Source organism: Brienomyrus brachyistius, unplaced genomic scaffold (assembly GCF_023856365.1).
Source record: "Brienomyrus brachyistius isolate T26 unplaced genomic scaffold, BBRACH_0.4 scaffold668, whole genome shotgun sequence".
In the NCBI taxonomy this organism is placed as follows: Eukaryota; Metazoa; Chordata; class Actinopteri; order Osteoglossiformes; family Mormyridae; genus Brienomyrus; species Brienomyrus brachyistius.
This window is the reverse complement of record NW_026042943.1, coordinates 27,501-45,000: the sequence shown is the minus strand read 5'-3', so window position 1 is coordinate 45,000 and position 17,500 is coordinate 27,501. Positions and strand designations below refer to the sequence as shown.

Genomic DNA, 17,500 nt, shown 5'->3' with positions numbered 1-17,500 from the left:
AATGTCTATAGCCCCAGCAGTCAGAATCACGCAGAGAGAAAACTCTGGAACTGTGGGGAAGAAATTGAGCACAATGCACAAATACATTACAGGAGCCATGATGTATTTAATTGATGACTGTGATTTTCTTGTGATTTTTGATAAATTAAATGTTTGCTCATTCGAATGTCTGCCCTATCAACTAATAGGGAATTCTTTTTGAAATTCTGAAAATAAAATACTTGAGTATCTTCATACAGACACACACACACATATACATCTATAACACAATTAACATTTACCAGTGATCTACAATATAGCCTTGATATATACACACACACACACATACAGACACCCATCCCCAGCAGGCTGCGAATGCATACACAGTGAGGACCCTGACACTAAGTGCTTGTGATGTGTGGCTGACCTGCAGGTCACATAGATATTTGTTACTTTATAAAATAATAATAATAAAAACCCATATATACTAACATGTCCTCACTAAATCTCGCTCCAAGCTAGCGGGAGCTGTGAGCAAATGAAATGGATATGTCCTCTTTGTTTCTGAAAAGCAGCACTATGCTCTTATGCAGCTAGGAATAAGGATGAGCCAAGTGGCCTAACAGTATGCAAAAGATAAAAATGCAGCTAAGGGAAAATATAAATGCATAATCATATGGTCCAAGATCATTTATATATATGTACCCACTCCTGACATGGAGCTATATACAAAATACCTGTGTGATACTTAATCACACCAAGGACCATTTAGGCAATAAAAGGCCTCAAGTTTTACCAGTGCGACCCACAGGTCATTTACACAAACAGTTAACATCAGCATCTGAGATGAGGGGACACAAACTTTGGAAGGGCATGACAGCCAGAGTCAGTTCTGTTTGCACTCCTACCTGAGGCTATAAAGTCAAAGTGTGCATCAAATTAAAGGACAATATTTGTGGTCCACAAAGAGACCGGACAAATGTCTATAGCCCCAGCAGTCATAGAGCAACCCTCAACAATATTAGGAGCATTATAGACTTTATGACAGTGATCTGTACAGGAGAGGCAGCCTGGGAAATGGCTACCACATCTAAGGAAGGCGGCAGGCATGGAAATTACCCACAGCTGATATGGGGACATTGGCCCTTCGATCATCGGATTAAATTATGATCTTCCATATTAATCTAGAGATTGTAAAAACTTGTATAATTACAGCTCATATTCATCTCGTGACTATCCAGCAGAAATCACTGCAAGAATGCACTTATAGAAATTTATTCACTAGGCATCTCAGTATCTTCCCCTCAGTTTAAATGCATTCTTGTCCCCCAACAGACTGGGAAGGCAGCTATCAGACAGCTGCAGCAGAGGTGTTAATTGGGCACTCGGTCAAACAATAGAAGTGGCTTGCTCTTCCACAGACCAATGGCTGACTATAATCACGCAGAGAGAAAACTCTATGGAACTGTGGGGAAGAAATTGAGCACAATGCACAAATACATTACAGGAGCCATGATGTATTTAGTTGATGACTGTGATTTTCTTGTGATTTTGATAAATTATTTTATTTTGATATGCGGGGCGTGGCGGTAGCTTCCTCTGACTGACACATAAGAAAGCAATGTGTCCCTCATAGTGACACTGGGGGTGGGGTGTGTGGGGCTACGGGAGGCAGGGGTGTGGGACGCAGTCAGAATGGTATATTAATTAAGAGGAGACCTGCACATGTAAAGTCACTCTGCCTCTGCTTCCAGCGAGACCAGAGCTCCAGATTCTGTTGAAGATTTTACCTTTTGTTGAACAGCGTCTCAAGAATGCCTTCCAAGTCGTAAGTTATGGTCAATTTATTATTGTATTTGAATCTGGAGAAATTGTGGATAAACTTGTTCTACTTTACTGACACTGTGCAAAAGTCTCTGTCCACTGACTGCTATTGTTAAAACTTAAATTGCATCCATTACACAACTAAAAGTATTTTTTGAAGCAACTTAGTTTAAATATAAGTGTAGAATATTATTTTGTCATTTGCTGTGTTCACAAATGGTTTATATTGCTGTATATATGTTGATGATGACTGAAATGTGTATTTATTCAACTAAAAGTAATGTATCAAATATAATCTTAATTCATGACTTTTTTATTTTTCTTTTTATCCCCAGTGCTTCCAGGAAGCATTTCCTGCTCTGCCCCGTGTGCAAGAAGACACAAGCAAACCTCTCAGTGCATCTGACTAAAGTGTGCACGAAGAGGTGTTCAAAAGAGGCTATCCAGGAAGTTATGCAGAAGGAAAAGCAGGATTCCTTTGAACTTCTGCAGTGGGGCAGGGACTTCAGCTACAGCCTCCTGCAGGAGATTTTTAATGACACTAATCCAATGAGCAGGTTGGTGGGAAAACTCTTTGATTTTTGATAAATTAAATGTTTGCTCATTCGAATGTCTGCACTATCAACTAATAGGGAATTCTTTTTGAAATTCTGAAAATAAAATACCTGAGTATCTTCATAGAGACACACATATATATCTATAACATAATTAACATTTACCAGTGAGTAGCCTTGATATATACACACACACACATACAGACACCCATCCCCAGCAGGCTGCGGATGCATACACAGTGAGGACTCTGACACTAAGTGCTTGTGATGTGTGGCTGACCTGCAGGTCACATAGATATTTGTTACTTTATAAAATAATAATAATAAAAACCCATATATACTAACATGTCCTCACTAAATCTCGCTCCAAGCTAGCGGGAGCTGTGAGCAAATGAAATGGATATGTCCTCTTTGTTTCTGAAAAGCAGCACTATGCTCTTATGCAGCTAGGAATAAGGATGAGCCAAGTGGCCTAACAGTATGCAAAAGATAAAAATGCAGCTAAGGGAAAATATAAATGCATAATCGTATGGTCCGAGATCATTTATATATATATGTACCCACTCCTGACATGGAGCTATATACAAAATACCTGTGTGATACTTAATCACACCAAGGACCATTTAGGCAATAAAAGGCCTCAAGTTTTACCAGTGCGACCCACAGGTCATTTACACAAACAGTTAACATCAGCATCTGAGATGAGGGGACACAGACTTTGGAAGGGCATGACAGCCAGAGTCAGTTCTGTTTGCACTCCTACCTGAGGCTATAAAGTCAAAGTGTGCATCAAATTAAAGGACAATATTTGTGGTCCACAAAGGGACCGGACAAATGTCTATAGCCCCAGCAGTCATAGAGCAACCCTCAAAAATATTAGGAGCATTATAGACTTTATGACAGTGATCTGTACAGGAGAGGCAGCCTGGGAAATGGCTACCACATCTAAGGAAGGCGGCAGGCATGGAAATTACCCACAGCTGATATGGGGACATTGGCCCTTCGATCATCGGATTAAATTATGATCTTCCATATTAATCTAGAGATTGTAAAAACTTGTATAATTACAGCTCATATTCATCTCGTGACTATCCAGCAGAAATCACTGCAAGAATGCACTTATAGAAATTTATTCACTAGGCATCTCAGTATCTTCCCCTCAGTTTAAATGCATTCTTGTCCCCCAACAGACTGGGAAGGCAGCTATCAGACAGCTGCAGCAGAGGTGTTAATTGGGCACTCGGTCAAACAATAGAAGTGGCTTGCTCTTCCACAGACCAATGGCTGACTATAATCACGCAGAGAGAAAACTCTATGGAACTGTGGGGAAGAAATTGAGCACAATGCACAAATACATTACAGGAGCCATGATGTATTTAGTTTATGACTGTGATTTTCTTGTGATTTTGATAAATTATTTTAATTTGATATGCGGGGCGTGGCGGTAGCTTCCTCTGACTGACACATAAGAAAGCAATGTGTCCCTCACAGTGACACTGGGGGTGGGGTGTGTGGGGCTACGGGAGGCAGGGGTGTGGGACGCAGTCAGAATGGTATATTAATTAAGAGGAGACCTGCACATGTAAAGTCACTCTGCCTCTGCTTCCAGCGAGACCAGAGCTCCAGATTCTGTTGAAGATTTTACCTTTTGTTGAACAGCGTCTCAAGAATGCCTTCCAAGTCGTAAGTTATGGTCAATTTATTATTGTATTTGAATCTGGAGAAATTGTGGATAAACTTGTTCTACTTTACTGACACTGTGCAAAAGTCTCTGTCCACTGACTGCTATTGTTAAAACTTAAATTGCATCCATTACACAACTAAAAGTATTTTTTGAAGCAACTTAGTTTAAATATAAGTGTAGAATATTATTTTGTCATTTGCTGTGTTCACAAATGGTTTATATTGCTGTATATATGTTGATGATGACTGAAATGTGTATTTATTCAACTAAAAGTAATGTATCAAATATAATCTTAATTCATGACTTTTTTATTTTTCTTTTTATCCCCAGTGCTTCCAGGAAGCATTTCCTGCTCTGCCCCGTGTGCAAGAAGACACAAGCAAACCTCTCAGTGCATCTGACTAAAGTGTGCACGAAGAGGTGTTCAAAAGAGGCTATCCAGGAAGTTATGCAGAAGGAAAAGCAGGATTCCTTTGAACTTCTGCAGTGGGGCAGGGACTTCAGCTACAGCCTCCTGCAGGAGATTTTTAATGACACTAATCCAATGAGCAGGTTGGTGGGAAAACTCTTTGATTTTTGATAAATTAAATGTTTGCTCATTCGAATGTCTGCACTATCAACTAATAGGGAATTCTTTTTGAAATTCTGAAAATAAAATACCTGAGTATCTTCATAGAGACACACATATATATCTATAACATAATTAACATTTACCAGTGAGTAGCCTTGATATATACACACACACACATACAGACACCCATCCCCAGCAGGCTGCGGATGCATACACAGTGAGGACTCTGACACTAAGTGCTTGTGATGTGTGGCTGACCTGCAGGTCACATAGATATTTGTTACTTTATAAAATAATAATAATAAAAACCCATATATACTAACATGTCCTCACTAAATCTCGCTCCAAGCTAGCGGGAGCTGTGAGCAAATGAAATGGATATGTCCTCTTTGTTTCTGAAAAGCAGCACTATGCTCTTATGCAGCTAGGAATAAGGATGAGCCAAGTGGCCTAACAGTATGCAAAAGATAAAAATGCAGCTAAGGGAAAATATAAATGCATAATCGTATGGTCCGAGATCATTTATATATATATGTACCCACTCCTGACATGGAGCTATATACAAAATACCTGTGTGATACTTAATCACACCAAGGACCATTTAGGCAATAAAAGGCCTCAAGTTTTACCAGTGCGACCCACAGGTCATTTACACAAACAGTTAACATCAGCATCTGAGATGAGGGGACACAGACTTTGGAAGGGCATGACAGCCAGAGTCAGTTCTGTTTGCACTCCTACCTGAGGCTATAAAGTCAAAGTGTGCATCAAATTAAAGGACAATATTTGTGGTCCACAAAGGGACCGGACAAATGTCTATAGCCCCAGCAGTCATAGAGCAACCCTCAAAAATATTAGGAGCATTATAGACTTTATGACAGTGATCTGTACAGGAGAGGCAGCCTGGGAAATGGCTACCACATCTAAGGAAGGCGGCAGGCATGGAAATTACCCACAGCTGATATGGGGACATTGGCCCTTCGATCATCGGATTAAATTATGATCTTCCATATTAATCTAGAGATTGTAAAAACTTGTATAATTACAGCTCATATTCATCTCGTGACTATCCAGCAGAAATCACTGCAAGAATGCACTTATAGAAATTTATTCACTAGGCATCTCAGTATCTTCCCCTCAGTTTAAATGCATTCTTGTCCCCCAACAGACTGGGAAGGCAGCTATCAGACAGCTGCAGCAGAGGTGTTAATTGGGCACTCGGTCAAACAATAGAAGTGGCTTGCTCTTCCACAGACCAATGGCTGACTATAATCACGCAGAGAGAAAACTCTATGGAACTGTGGGGAAGAAATTGAGCACAATGCACAAATACATTACAGGAGCCATGATGTATTTAGTTTATGACTGTGATTTTCTTGTGATTTTGATAAATTATTTTAATTTGATATGCGGGGCGTGGCGGTAGCTTCCTCTGACTGACACATAAGAAAGCAATGTGTCCCTCACAGTGACACTGGGGGTGGGGTGTGTGGGGCTACGGGAGGCAGGGGTGTGGGACGCAGTCAGAATGGTATATTAATTAAGAGGAGACCTGCACATGTAAAGTCACTCTGCCTCTGCTTCCAGCGAGACCAGAGCTCCAGATTCTGTTGAAGATTTTACCTTTTGTTGAACAGCGTCTCAAGAATGCCTTCCAAGTCGTAAGTTATGGTCAATTTATTATTGCATTTGAATCTGGAGAAATTGTGGATAAACTTGTTCTACTTTACTGACACTGTGCAAAAGTCTCTGTCCACTGACTGCTATTGTTAAAACTTAAATTGCATCCATTACACAACTAAAAGTATTTTTTGAAGCAACTTAGTTTAAATATAAGTGTAGAATATTATTTTGTCATTTGCTGTGTTCACAAATGGTTTATATTGCTGTATATATGTTGATGATGACTGAAATGTGTATTTATTCAACTAAAAGTAATGTATCAAATATAATCTTAATTCATGACTTTTTTATTTTTCTTTTTATCCCCAGTGCTTCCAGGAAGCATTTCCTGCTCTGCCCCGTGTGCAAGAAGACACAAGCAAACCTCTCAGTGCATCTGACTAAAGTGTGCACGAAGAGGTGTTCAAAAGAGGCTATCCAGGAAGTTATGCAGAAGGAAAAGCAGGATTCCTTTGAACTTCTGCAGTGGGGCAGGGACTTCAGCTACAGCCTCCTGCAGGAGATTTTTAATGACACTAATCCAATGAGCAGGTTGGTGGGAAAACTCTTTGATTTTTGATAAATTAAATGTTTGCTCATTCGAATGTCTGCACTATCAACTAATAGGGAATTCTTTTTGAAATTCTGAAAATAAAATACCTGAGTATCTTCATAGAGACACACATATATATCTATAACATAATTAACATTTACCAGTGAGTAGCCTTGATATATACACACACACACATACAGACACCCATCCCCAGCAGGCTGCGGATGCATACACAGTGAGGACTCTGACACTAAGTGCTTGTGATGTGTGGCTGACCTGCAGGTCACATAGATATTTGTTACTTTATAAAATAATAATAATAAAAACCCATATATACTAACATGTCCTCACTAAATCTCGCTCCAAGCTAGCGGGAGCTGTGAGCAAATGAAATGGATATGTCCTCTTTGTTTCTGAAAAGCAGCACTATGCTCTTATGCAGCTAGGAATAAGGATGAGCCAAGTGGCCTAACAGTATGCAAAAGATAAAAATGCAGCTAAGGGAAAATATAAATGCATAATCGTATGGTCCGAGATCATTTATATATATATGTACCCACTCCTGACATGGAGCTATATACAAAATACCTGTGTGATACTTAATCACACCAAGGACCATTTAGGCAATAAAAGGCCTCAAGTTTTACCAGTGCGACCCACAGGTCATTTACACAAACAGTTAACATCAGCATCTGAGATGAGGGGACACAGACTTTGGAAGGGCATGACAGCCAGAGTCAGTTCTGTTTGCACTCCTACCTGAGGCTATAAAGTCAAAGTGTGCATCAAATTAAAGGACAATATTTGTGGTCCACAAAGGGACCGGACAAATGTCTATAGCCCCAGCAGTCATAGAGCAACCCTCAAAAATATTAGGAGCATTATAGACTTTATGACAGTGATCTGTACAGGAGAGGCAGCCTGGGAAATGGCTACCACATCTAAGGAAGGCGGCAGGCATGGAAATTACCCACAGCTGATATGGGGACATTGGCCCTTCGATCATCGGATTAAATTATGATCTTCCATATTAATCTAGAGATTGTAAAAACTTGTATAATTACAGCTCATATTCATCTCGTGACTATCCAGCAGAAATCACTGCAAGAATGCACTTATAGAAATTTATTCACTAGGCATCTCAGTATCTTCCCCTCAGTTTAAATGCATTCTTGTCCCCCAACAGACTGGGAAGGCAGCTATCAGACAGCTGCAGCAGAGGTGTTAATTGGGCACTCGGTCAAACAATAGAAGTGGCTTGCTCTTCCACAGACCAATGGCTGACTATAATCACGCAGAGAGAAAACTCTATGGAACTGTGGGGAAGAAATTGAGCACAATGCACAAATACATTACAGGAGCCATGATGTATTTAGTTTATGACTGTGATTTTCTTGTGATTTTGATAAATTATTTTAATTTGATATGCGGGGCGTGGCGGTAGCTTCCTCTGACTGACACATAAGAAAGCAATGTGTCCCTCACAGTGACACTGGGGGTGGGGTGTGTGGGGCTACGGGAGGCAGGGGTGTGGGACGCAGTCAGAATGGTATATTAATTAAGAGGAGACCTGCACATGTAAAGTCACTCTGCCTCTGCTTCCAGCGAGACCAGAGCTCCAGATTCTGTTGAAGATTTTACCTTTTGTTGAACAGCGTCTCAAGAATGCCTTCCAAGTCGTAAGTTATGGTCAATTTATTATTGCATTTGAATCTGGAGAAATTGTGGATAAACTTGTTCTACTTTACTGACACTGTGCAAAAGTCTCTGTCCACTGACTGCTATTGTTAAAACTTAAATTGCATCCATTACACAACTAAAAGTATTTTTTGAAGCAACTTAGTTTAAATATAAGTGTAGAATATTATTTTGTCATTTGCTGTGTTCACAAATGGTTTATATTGCTGTATATATGTTGATGATGACTGAAATGTGTATTTATTCAACTAAAAGTAATGTATCAAATATAATCTTAATTCATGACTTTTTTATTTTTCTTTTTATCCCCAGTGCTTCCAGGAAGCATTTCCTGCTCTGCCCCGTGTGCAAGAAGACACAAGCAAACCTCTCAGTGCATCTGACTAAAGTGTGCACGAAGAGGTGTTCAAAAGAGGCTATCCAGGAAGTTATGCAGAAGGAAAAGCAGGATTCCTTTGAACTTCTGCAGTGGGGCAGGGACTTCAGCTACAGCCTCCTGCAGGAGATTTTTAATGACACTAATCCAATGAGCAGGTTGGTGGGAAAACTCTTTTGCCTTTTTTACACATCTCACGTCTTTCTTCTGTATGACATTTACTAACAGTTTTTTTATTTACTTTATTCATTTGAAAGGTTGGTCCAGGAGCTGGAGCGTCGGCACATGGTGGTGATTGACAACCCCTCCCCAGCATGATGTACATAATTGAAGACTGTGATTTTCTTGTGATTTTAATAAATTAAATGTTTGCTCATTCGAATGTCTGCCTTATTAATTAATGGGTAATCAGTGTTCGATTGAGAAGAGGGAGCCTGAGAATCAGCTAGCACATCCAAGGAAGGCAGCAGGCGCACAAATTACAAACTCCTGACACAGGGAGGTAGTGACAAAAAATAACCATGCAGGACTCTGTCGAGGCCTTTTGGTCAAGATGTTAAATTATGATCTTCCATATTAATCTAGAGGTTGTATAACTGATATAATTACACCTCCAATATATTGTGTCAAATTAGAGTCACCATATGCTTCTTTCTTTCAATTATAAGCTACGGCCAGGTGCTGAGGAAAAAAAAAAAGTTTAAAATACTGATTATAAACCCAGTGGTTTTAGAGCAATGCAACAAAATATTAGGATATTCTCCTCTTGCTGCCAGGGCTTTTGTTTGATTGCTGGCAGTTTCACACCTCTGTTAGCACACAGACAGTTACCCTTCCCCCAGCATGCTGCGAAAGCCAGACATCACACCTTGATCCCAATAGATTAAAGTCCCAAAGCTGACTAGCCACTGCCGGACCTCCAGCCCAGGTAGAGGGGAGCCTGAACGGCCAGGACGGGTGGGCCCTCCTGATGTTGGGCCAGCTGAGGGGTGAGTCAGTGCGGTAGGCAAAGGGACGCATATGGCTCTGCGGAAACAGGTCCCTACCCAGTCCCAGCAGACTGGGAAAGACAGATTCAAACCAATGTCTGGCATGCAGATCACATATGTTTCACCACAAATAAAATGAATACAATATTTGTAGGGTTTAAACGTGATGACTAATAGGACCATTTAGGGAATAAAAGGCCTCAAGTTTTACCAGTGCGACCCACAGGTCATTTACGCAGGCTGTTAACATCAGCATCTGAGATGAGGGGACACAGACTTTGGAAAGGCATGACAGTCAGTTCAGAAGCCTGAAACAGATGCCTGAAAGGAATCATGCTTTCATTTTACAGTTTGCAAGGGAATTAGCAAGATATCCATAGTAAAATCACAGACTTCAAAGCAATGTATTCAGTAAAAATAGCTCAACTGGTCAGGCCTGATCTGCAGCAGCATCAAAGATAATAGAAAATATACACAGGCAAATAACGCTGAAAACCTACAATATTTGCGGAGTTTAAAAAAAACATGATGACTAATAGGACCATTTAGGGAATAAAAGTCCTCAAGTTTTACCAGTGCGACCCACAGGTCATTTACGCAGACTGTTAACATCAGCATCTGAGATGAGGGGACACAGACTTTGGAAAGGCATGACAGTCAGTTCAGAATCCTGAAACAGATGCCTGAAAGGAATCATGCTTTCATTTTACAGTTTGCAAGGGAATTAGCAAGATATCCATAGTAAAATCACAGACTTCAAAGCAATGTATTCAGTAAAAATAGCTCAACTGGTCAGGCCTGATCTGCAGCAGCATCAAAGATAATAGAAAATATACACAGGCAAATAACACTGAAAACCTACAATATTTGCGGAATTTAAAAAAAACATGATGACTAATAGGACCATTTAGGGAATAAAAGTCCTCAAGTTTTACCAGTGTGACCCACAGGTCATTTACGTAGGCTGTTAACATCAGCATCTGAGATGAGGGGACACAGACTTTGGAAAGGCATGACAGTCAGTTCAGAATCCTGAAACAGATGCCTGAAAGGAATCATGCTTTCATTTTACAGTTTGCAAGGGAATTAGCAAGATATCCATAGTAAAATCACAGACTTCAAAGCAATGTATTCAGTAAAAATAGCTCAACTGGTCAGGCCTGATCTGCAGCAGCATCAAAGATAATAGAAAATATACACAGGCAAATAACGCTGAAAACCTACAATATTTGCGGAGTTTAAAAAAAACATGATGACTAATAGGACCATTTAGGGAATAAAAGGCCTCAAGTTTAACCAGTGCGACCCACAGGTCATTTACGAAGGCTGTTAACATCAGCATCTGAGATGAGGGGACACAGACTTTGGAAGGGCATGTGTGTCTGTGTGTGTGTTAATTCTTGAGGCCTTTTATTCCCTAAATGGTCCTATTAGTAGTGACCTAAATATTTCTCTTAAATGTCATTAATCCAAAACATTGAGCACTGAACAATGGAGATGATCACTGGAATTCAACTGAAAGTCACTAATAAGGAGAATTTACCATAATGCAAAAATTTTTTATCCAACTATTTAGTTGCAAATTCCTCAGCCTGTGAGTCATCAGCATTGCAATCAGGCAGGTCATTCACTTATGCAGGGAAGATCATCATCTGAGATTAGGGGACACATACCTGGGATGGCCTTACCAGCCCAGGGCTATTGTTTCCTTAATGGCTGTTTTGCATCTCTGTGACGCACATGCAGGGAAATCCAAAGCACATGACAAACTCAGACACACTGACCGCCTGCTCAAGGAATAGTACTTTTATTTTACAGTTTGCAAGGGAATTAGCAAGATAAAAATAGCATTATATATATTGCATTTATATATATGCAGGTCACATATGTCTCTCCACCAGACCTCTATCTTTTATGTTTTTAGTGATTTTTATTTTTTTGTGATTAATTGTCATACCACTTACCTCAGTGGTGCTCAAAATCACATTTAAAATTTAATTCCCTTATATGTGTGTGTGTGTGTGTGTGTGTGTCTCCACCAGACTTCTATCTTAAATATATCAGTCACATTTTGAATTTTTTTAAATAAAAACAAACACACACAAACACTTTAAAAAAAACATGATGACTAATAGGACCATTTAGGGAATAAAAGGCCTCAAGTTTTACCAGTGTGACCCACAGGTCATTTACGTAGGCTGTTAACATCAGCATCTGAGATGAGGGGACACAGACTTTGGAAGGGCATGTGTGTCTGTGTGTGTGTTAAAACTTGAGGCCTTTTATTCCCTAAATGGTCCTATAAGTAGTGACCTAAATATTTCTCTTAAATGTCATTAATCCAAAACATTGAGCACTGAACAATGGAGATGATCACTGGAATTCAACTGAAAGTCACTAATAAGGAGAATTTACCAAAATGCAAAAAAATTTTATCCAACTATTTAGTTGCAAATTCCTCAGCCTGTGAGTCATCAGCATTGCAATCAGGCAGGTCATTCACTTAAGCAGGGAAGATCATCATCTGAGATTAGGGGACACATACCTGGGATGCCGTTACCAGCCCAGGGCTATTGTTTCCTTAATGGCTGTTTTGCATCTCTGTGATGCAGGGCAAAGCACATGATAAACTCAGACACACTGACTGCCTGCTCAAGGAATAGTACTTTTATTTTACAGTTTGCAAGGGAATTAGCAAGATAAAAATAGCATTATATATATTGCATTTATATATATGCAGGTCACATATGTCTCTCCACCAGACCTCTATCTTTTATGTTTTTATGTTTATGAATTACGCTGAGATCACTTAAACAGCAGGTCACGTAAAAAAAAAAAAAGATTGAGTCAGATAAATGTATCAAAAATTTTATTGTAATTATCATTATTATTTTTTTACAAACAGTAATGCCGATAGCCCCATTGCATGAAGAGCAATACACCAAAATATTAGGAACATTATACACTAAGCCTATCCTCCTGCTAATAAGAGTAGTCACTTTATGTATTGCCTGTGTCAGAACACTACGGATTAGAACAATCTTCGGTACAATCTGTAATGCGATCCTGGCCCTTTAAGGCTGGCTCGCTGCAAAGAGTGAGCGAGTACGAGTGTGCGTTAGAGCGGGGTAGCGATTTCAGTCAGAAATTTCAGGGTAAAAGCGGCGAAAAAAATGGATTAAATTCCAATGTTGCTCAGAATCGCCGTAGCCTTCCGGTGGTATGGTATGATTACTGTGACAAGAAAGCAAACTTCCATTATTACCATTCTGTTTATATTAAATTACGATCTTCCATATTAATCAAGGGGTTGTAAAACTGAGAATATTTCAGCTCCAGCAGTTTATATTAAAGTTTCCCGAGTCACAACATGGTCTTTAAATGGCAAAGACTGACATAAATCAAATGTATATGGGCAGCAACATAAGGGATCTGTTGTTCTGGTAAATGAAATGGTAAATGGTAAATTATAGTATACGGAAATATGATGCGTTTTTTTCACGATTTATCACTTTATTTAGAAATATAAATTCAGTTCTTATCATTTTTAAAAGTTACTTTCTTCCACATTTGAAATCGTCCTTCAAGGTGTCCCTCACAGTGACACTGGGGGGTGGGGTGGGCGGGGCTACGGGGGGCGGGGGTGGGGGACGCGGTCAGAATGGTATATTAAGAGGAGACCTGCACATGTAAAGTCACTCTACCTCTGCTTCCAGCGAGACAAGAGCTCCAGATTCTGTTGAAGATTTTATCTTTCGTTGAAGAACTTCTCAAGAATGGCTTCCAAGTTGTAAGTTATGGTCAATTTATTTATTTCATTTGAATCTGTATAAATTGTGGATAAACTTGTTCTACTTTACTGACACTGTGCAAAAGTCTCTGACCACTGACTGCTATTGTTAAAACTTAAAATATTTACTTATTGTAATTATAAAAAAATATAAAAACGTATTGCATCCATTGCACAACTTAAACAATTTGATTTTATTTATTTTGAAGCAACTTAAGTTTAGTTTAATTAATTAAATTTTATTTTAATATGAATGTAAGTTATTAGTCAACATGGTTCAATAGCTGTGATTATGTACTTTTTTACCAGTGCGACCCACAGGTAATTTACGCAGGCTGTTAACATCAGCATCTGAGATGAGGGGACCCAGACTTTGGAAGGGCATGTGTGTCTGTGTGTGTGTTAAAACTTGAGGCCTTTTATTACCTAAATGGTCCTATTAGTAGTGACCTAAATATTTCTCTTAAATGTGATTAATCCAAAACATTGAGCACTGAACAATGGAGATGATCACTGGAATTCAACTGAAAGTCACTAATAAGGAGAATTTACCAAAATGCAAAAAATTTTTATCCAACTATTTAGTTGCAAATTCCTCAGCCTGTGAGTCATCAGCATTGCAATCAGGCAGGTCATTCACTTAAGCAGGGAAGATCATCATCTGAGATTAGGGGACACATACCTGGGATGGCCTTACCAGCCCAGGGCTATTGTTTCCTTAATGGCTGTTTTGCATCTCTGTGACGCACATGCAGGGAAATCCAAAGCACATGACAAACTCAGACACACTGACCGCCTGCTCAAGGAATAGTACTTTTATTTTACAGTTTGCAAGGGAATTAGCAAGATAAAAATAGCATTATATATATTGCATTTATATATATGCAGGTCACATATGTCTCTCCACCAGACCTCTATCTTTTATGTTTTTAGTGATTTTTATTTTTTTGTGATTAATTGTCATACCACTTACCTCAGTGGTGCTCAAAATCACATTTAAAATTTAATTCCCTTATATGTGTGTGTGTGTGTGTGTGTCTCCACCAGACTTCTATCTTAAATATATCAGTCACATTTTGAATTTTTTTAAATAAAAACAAACACACACAAACACTTTAAAAAAAAACATGATGACTAATAGGACCATTTAGGGAATAAAAGGTCTCAAGTTTTACCAGTGTGACCCACAGGTCATTTACGTAGGCTGTTAACATCAGCATCTGAGATGAGGGGACCCAGACTTTGGAAGGGCACGTGTGTCTGTGTGTGTGTTAAAACTTGAGGCCTTTTATTCCCTAAATGGTCCTATTAGTAGTGACCTATATATTTCTTCTCAAGAATGGCTTCCAAGTTGTAAGTTATGGTCAATTTATTTATTTCATTTGAATCTGTAGAAATTGTGGATAAACTTGTTCTACTTTACTGACACTGCAAAAGTCTCTGACCACTGACTGCTATTGTTAAAACTTAAAATATTTACTTATTGTAATTATAAAAAATTATAAAAACGTATTGCATCCATTGCACAACTAAAACAATTTGATTTTATTTATTTTGAAGCAACTTAAGTTTAGTTTAATTAATTAAATTTAATTTTAATATAAATGTAAGTTATTAGTCAACATGGTTCAATAGCTGTGATTATGTACTTTACTCATTCTAGGAGCCATCAGGATATGCAAATGTTATTTATCCAAACCACGGCGAAACGAACAGTGTTGATGATGACTGGACTGTTTCTTTATTCAACTAAAAGTAATGAATCAAATCTAATTTTATTTTATTTTTATCCCCAGTGCTTCCAGCAGGCATTTCCTGCTCTGCCCCGTGTGCAAGAAGACGCAGCCAAGCCTCTCAGTGCATCTGGCTAGGGTGTGCATGAAGAGGTCTTCGAAAGAGGCCATCCAGGAAGTGATGGAGAAGGAAAAGAAGAATTCCCTTGAACTTCTGCAGTGGGGCAGGGTCTTCAGCTACAGACACTTGCGGGAGATTGTGTATGACACTAATATATTTGACAGGTTGGTGGGAAAGCTCTTCAGCCTATTTTACACACCTCACATCTTTCTTCTGTATGAAATTGCCTAAAGTTTTTTATTTATTTATTTTGTTTATTTTTATTATTTATGAAAGGTTGGTCCAGGAGCTGGAGCGTCGGCACATGGTGGTGACAGACATGCCCTCCCCAGCAGTGCCGGCGCAGACCAGCAGTGTTCCTGTGGTGGCTGGTGCAGCCGCGCAGGGACCGGAGAGCTCTGCAAGTCAGCAGTCAGAAGACATTGTTGTCAGTGACAGCAGCGGCGAGACCTTTCAAGTGTAAGTATGATTATCTTGGTTTTACAGCTTTCATTGATACCTTTTGCTTTTGTTTGTGAGCCACACATTGAATGTGCAGTTGTATGACGAAATGTGTTTTCCATTTGGCAGTACCCGGGAGGTGCAGTGGCCACAGACCTCCAGGCAGATGATGCAGGAGAAGGGACTGTACAGGAAACATTCCCTGGACCATCCCCTCCTGAAGGGCTTTGCCACATACTTGGAGAAGGATCTCTTGAATGAGAATTTCAAGCAGGAGGTGAGGTCTCCCATAAAAATACACTCCATTATTTTTTCTAAGCAATGGATTTTTTTTTTCTAAGCAATGGATATATCTAATGCTGATTTTTCTTTCCAGGTGGAAAACGTCAGCAGGTTCATGTTTTTTGTGAACCCCGGAGAGCCTTCCCTTGAGTTTGTCAGGGAGAGGGAAAAGACGAAGCTCTTCTTTCGGGAGCTGAGTGAGGCTGGTCTCTCCAGGCAGACTCAGGTGAACTACATGAAGAGCCTGAAGAGGTTGGTAGCATGGTTTGTTTTTATATTTTAGGAATATGATGTATTACATATCTGTTTCTTCGAGGAAGAAGTTCTCCCGCTATTGTCTTTGTCATGACTGCATGTACATATGGATACTTACATACCTGTCCTTCCTCTGACAGATTCCTCAAGTACCACACTGTCACCACCGACCTGCGGCGTGACAACATTGCCTTGTGGAACGAGGCAAAGCACTTTGTGGAGTACCTGAGCTCACTACAGCAGAGCTCTGCCAAGTTGGTGAGTAAGGAGATCATCCAAAGGAGGTAAGTTCGACTGTCCATTAAATTTCATATCACGGTTTGATTATATATCAATTATATATAATTATTATTATTATATATCATATATATGTCTATGTTTAACACTCTATGTTTTTTTTATCTCCCTCACTGCTCCTGGGATGCACTGCCTGGAGATCCAGAGCCATCTTACACCGTGAGCACATTAAAATGTGGATTGTATTAATTAGGATTGTCAGCAATCTAATATTCTTATTTTTTTCCCCCACACATAGACATGCCATCCTCTTGGAGAAGGACCCTCTCAGTCCAGAGGACTGCTGGGCCGTGCTGAGGGCTGCCAAGAACGACTTCTTGGCAATCCTTGGCAAGGTCTATCCTGAGGAGAAGCCCCTGGAGTCTGCGGAATGCTGCCTGGTCCTCTACTACCTGGAGGCCACGGTGATTCTAAAACATCTCCAGCGACCAGGCGTGGTGGAGCACATGACCGTAAGTATTGTACTCTTTTTTTTTGTCTTCACTTTTCCTTTTTGCCGGTTCTCTTTCTGATCAGTGGGGCATCATTGTCTTGTACAGGTCGAGGAGTGGATGGCCAGGAGCAGGACAGAACCAGACCATGCGGTGATTGGTGTGAAGGAGCACAAGACATCGGCACAGCAAGTGGCCACATTTGCACTGTCCTCTGAGGAGGAGACGGTAAGTATATCAAGTCTGAAAAGATTTATTTT

At 39.7% G+C, this 17,500-nt stretch overlaps 2 protein-coding genes across 3 annotated transcripts in view; both read left to right on the top strand.

The window, feature by feature from the left end:
- The first annotated feature begins 13,091 nt into the window (after positions 1-13,091).
- LOC125729431 (uncharacterized) lies at positions 13,092-16,896 on the top strand. 2 transcript variants are annotated; one of them, XM_049005678.1, is made up of 7 exons: positions 13,092-13,110; positions 13,607-13,680; positions 15,477-15,698; positions 15,811-15,993; positions 16,105-16,252; positions 16,352-16,509; positions 16,653-16,895. In XM_049005678.1, exons 2-7 carry the CDS (start codon positions 13,667-13,669, stop codon positions 16,798-16,800), a joined length of 873 nt encoding a protein of 290 aa, XP_048861635.1. In that variant the 5' UTR covers positions 13,092-13,110; positions 13,607-13,666; the 3' UTR covers positions 16,801-16,895. The 2 variants fall into 2 exon arrangements, with proteins under 2 accessions (XP_048861635.1, XP_048861636.1); XM_049005679.1 differs by lacking the exons at positions 13,092-13,110; positions 13,607-13,680 and adding an exon at positions 15,016-15,033 and having other exon boundaries at positions 16,653-16,896.
- LOC125729430 (uncharacterized) overlaps positions 16,826-17,500 on the top strand; it is a 2,372-nt gene continuing 1,697 nt past the window's right edge. Inside the window, exons 1-3 of the mRNA XM_049005677.1 lie at positions 16,826-16,968; positions 17,048-17,261; positions 17,349-17,468. Coding sequence (XP_048861634.1) covers positions 16,934-16,968; positions 17,048-17,261; positions 17,349-17,468 — 369 coding nt within the window. The 5' untranslated portion in view covers positions 16,826-16,933. The remainder of the gene's footprint in view (positions 16,969-17,047; positions 17,262-17,348; positions 17,469-17,500) is intronic.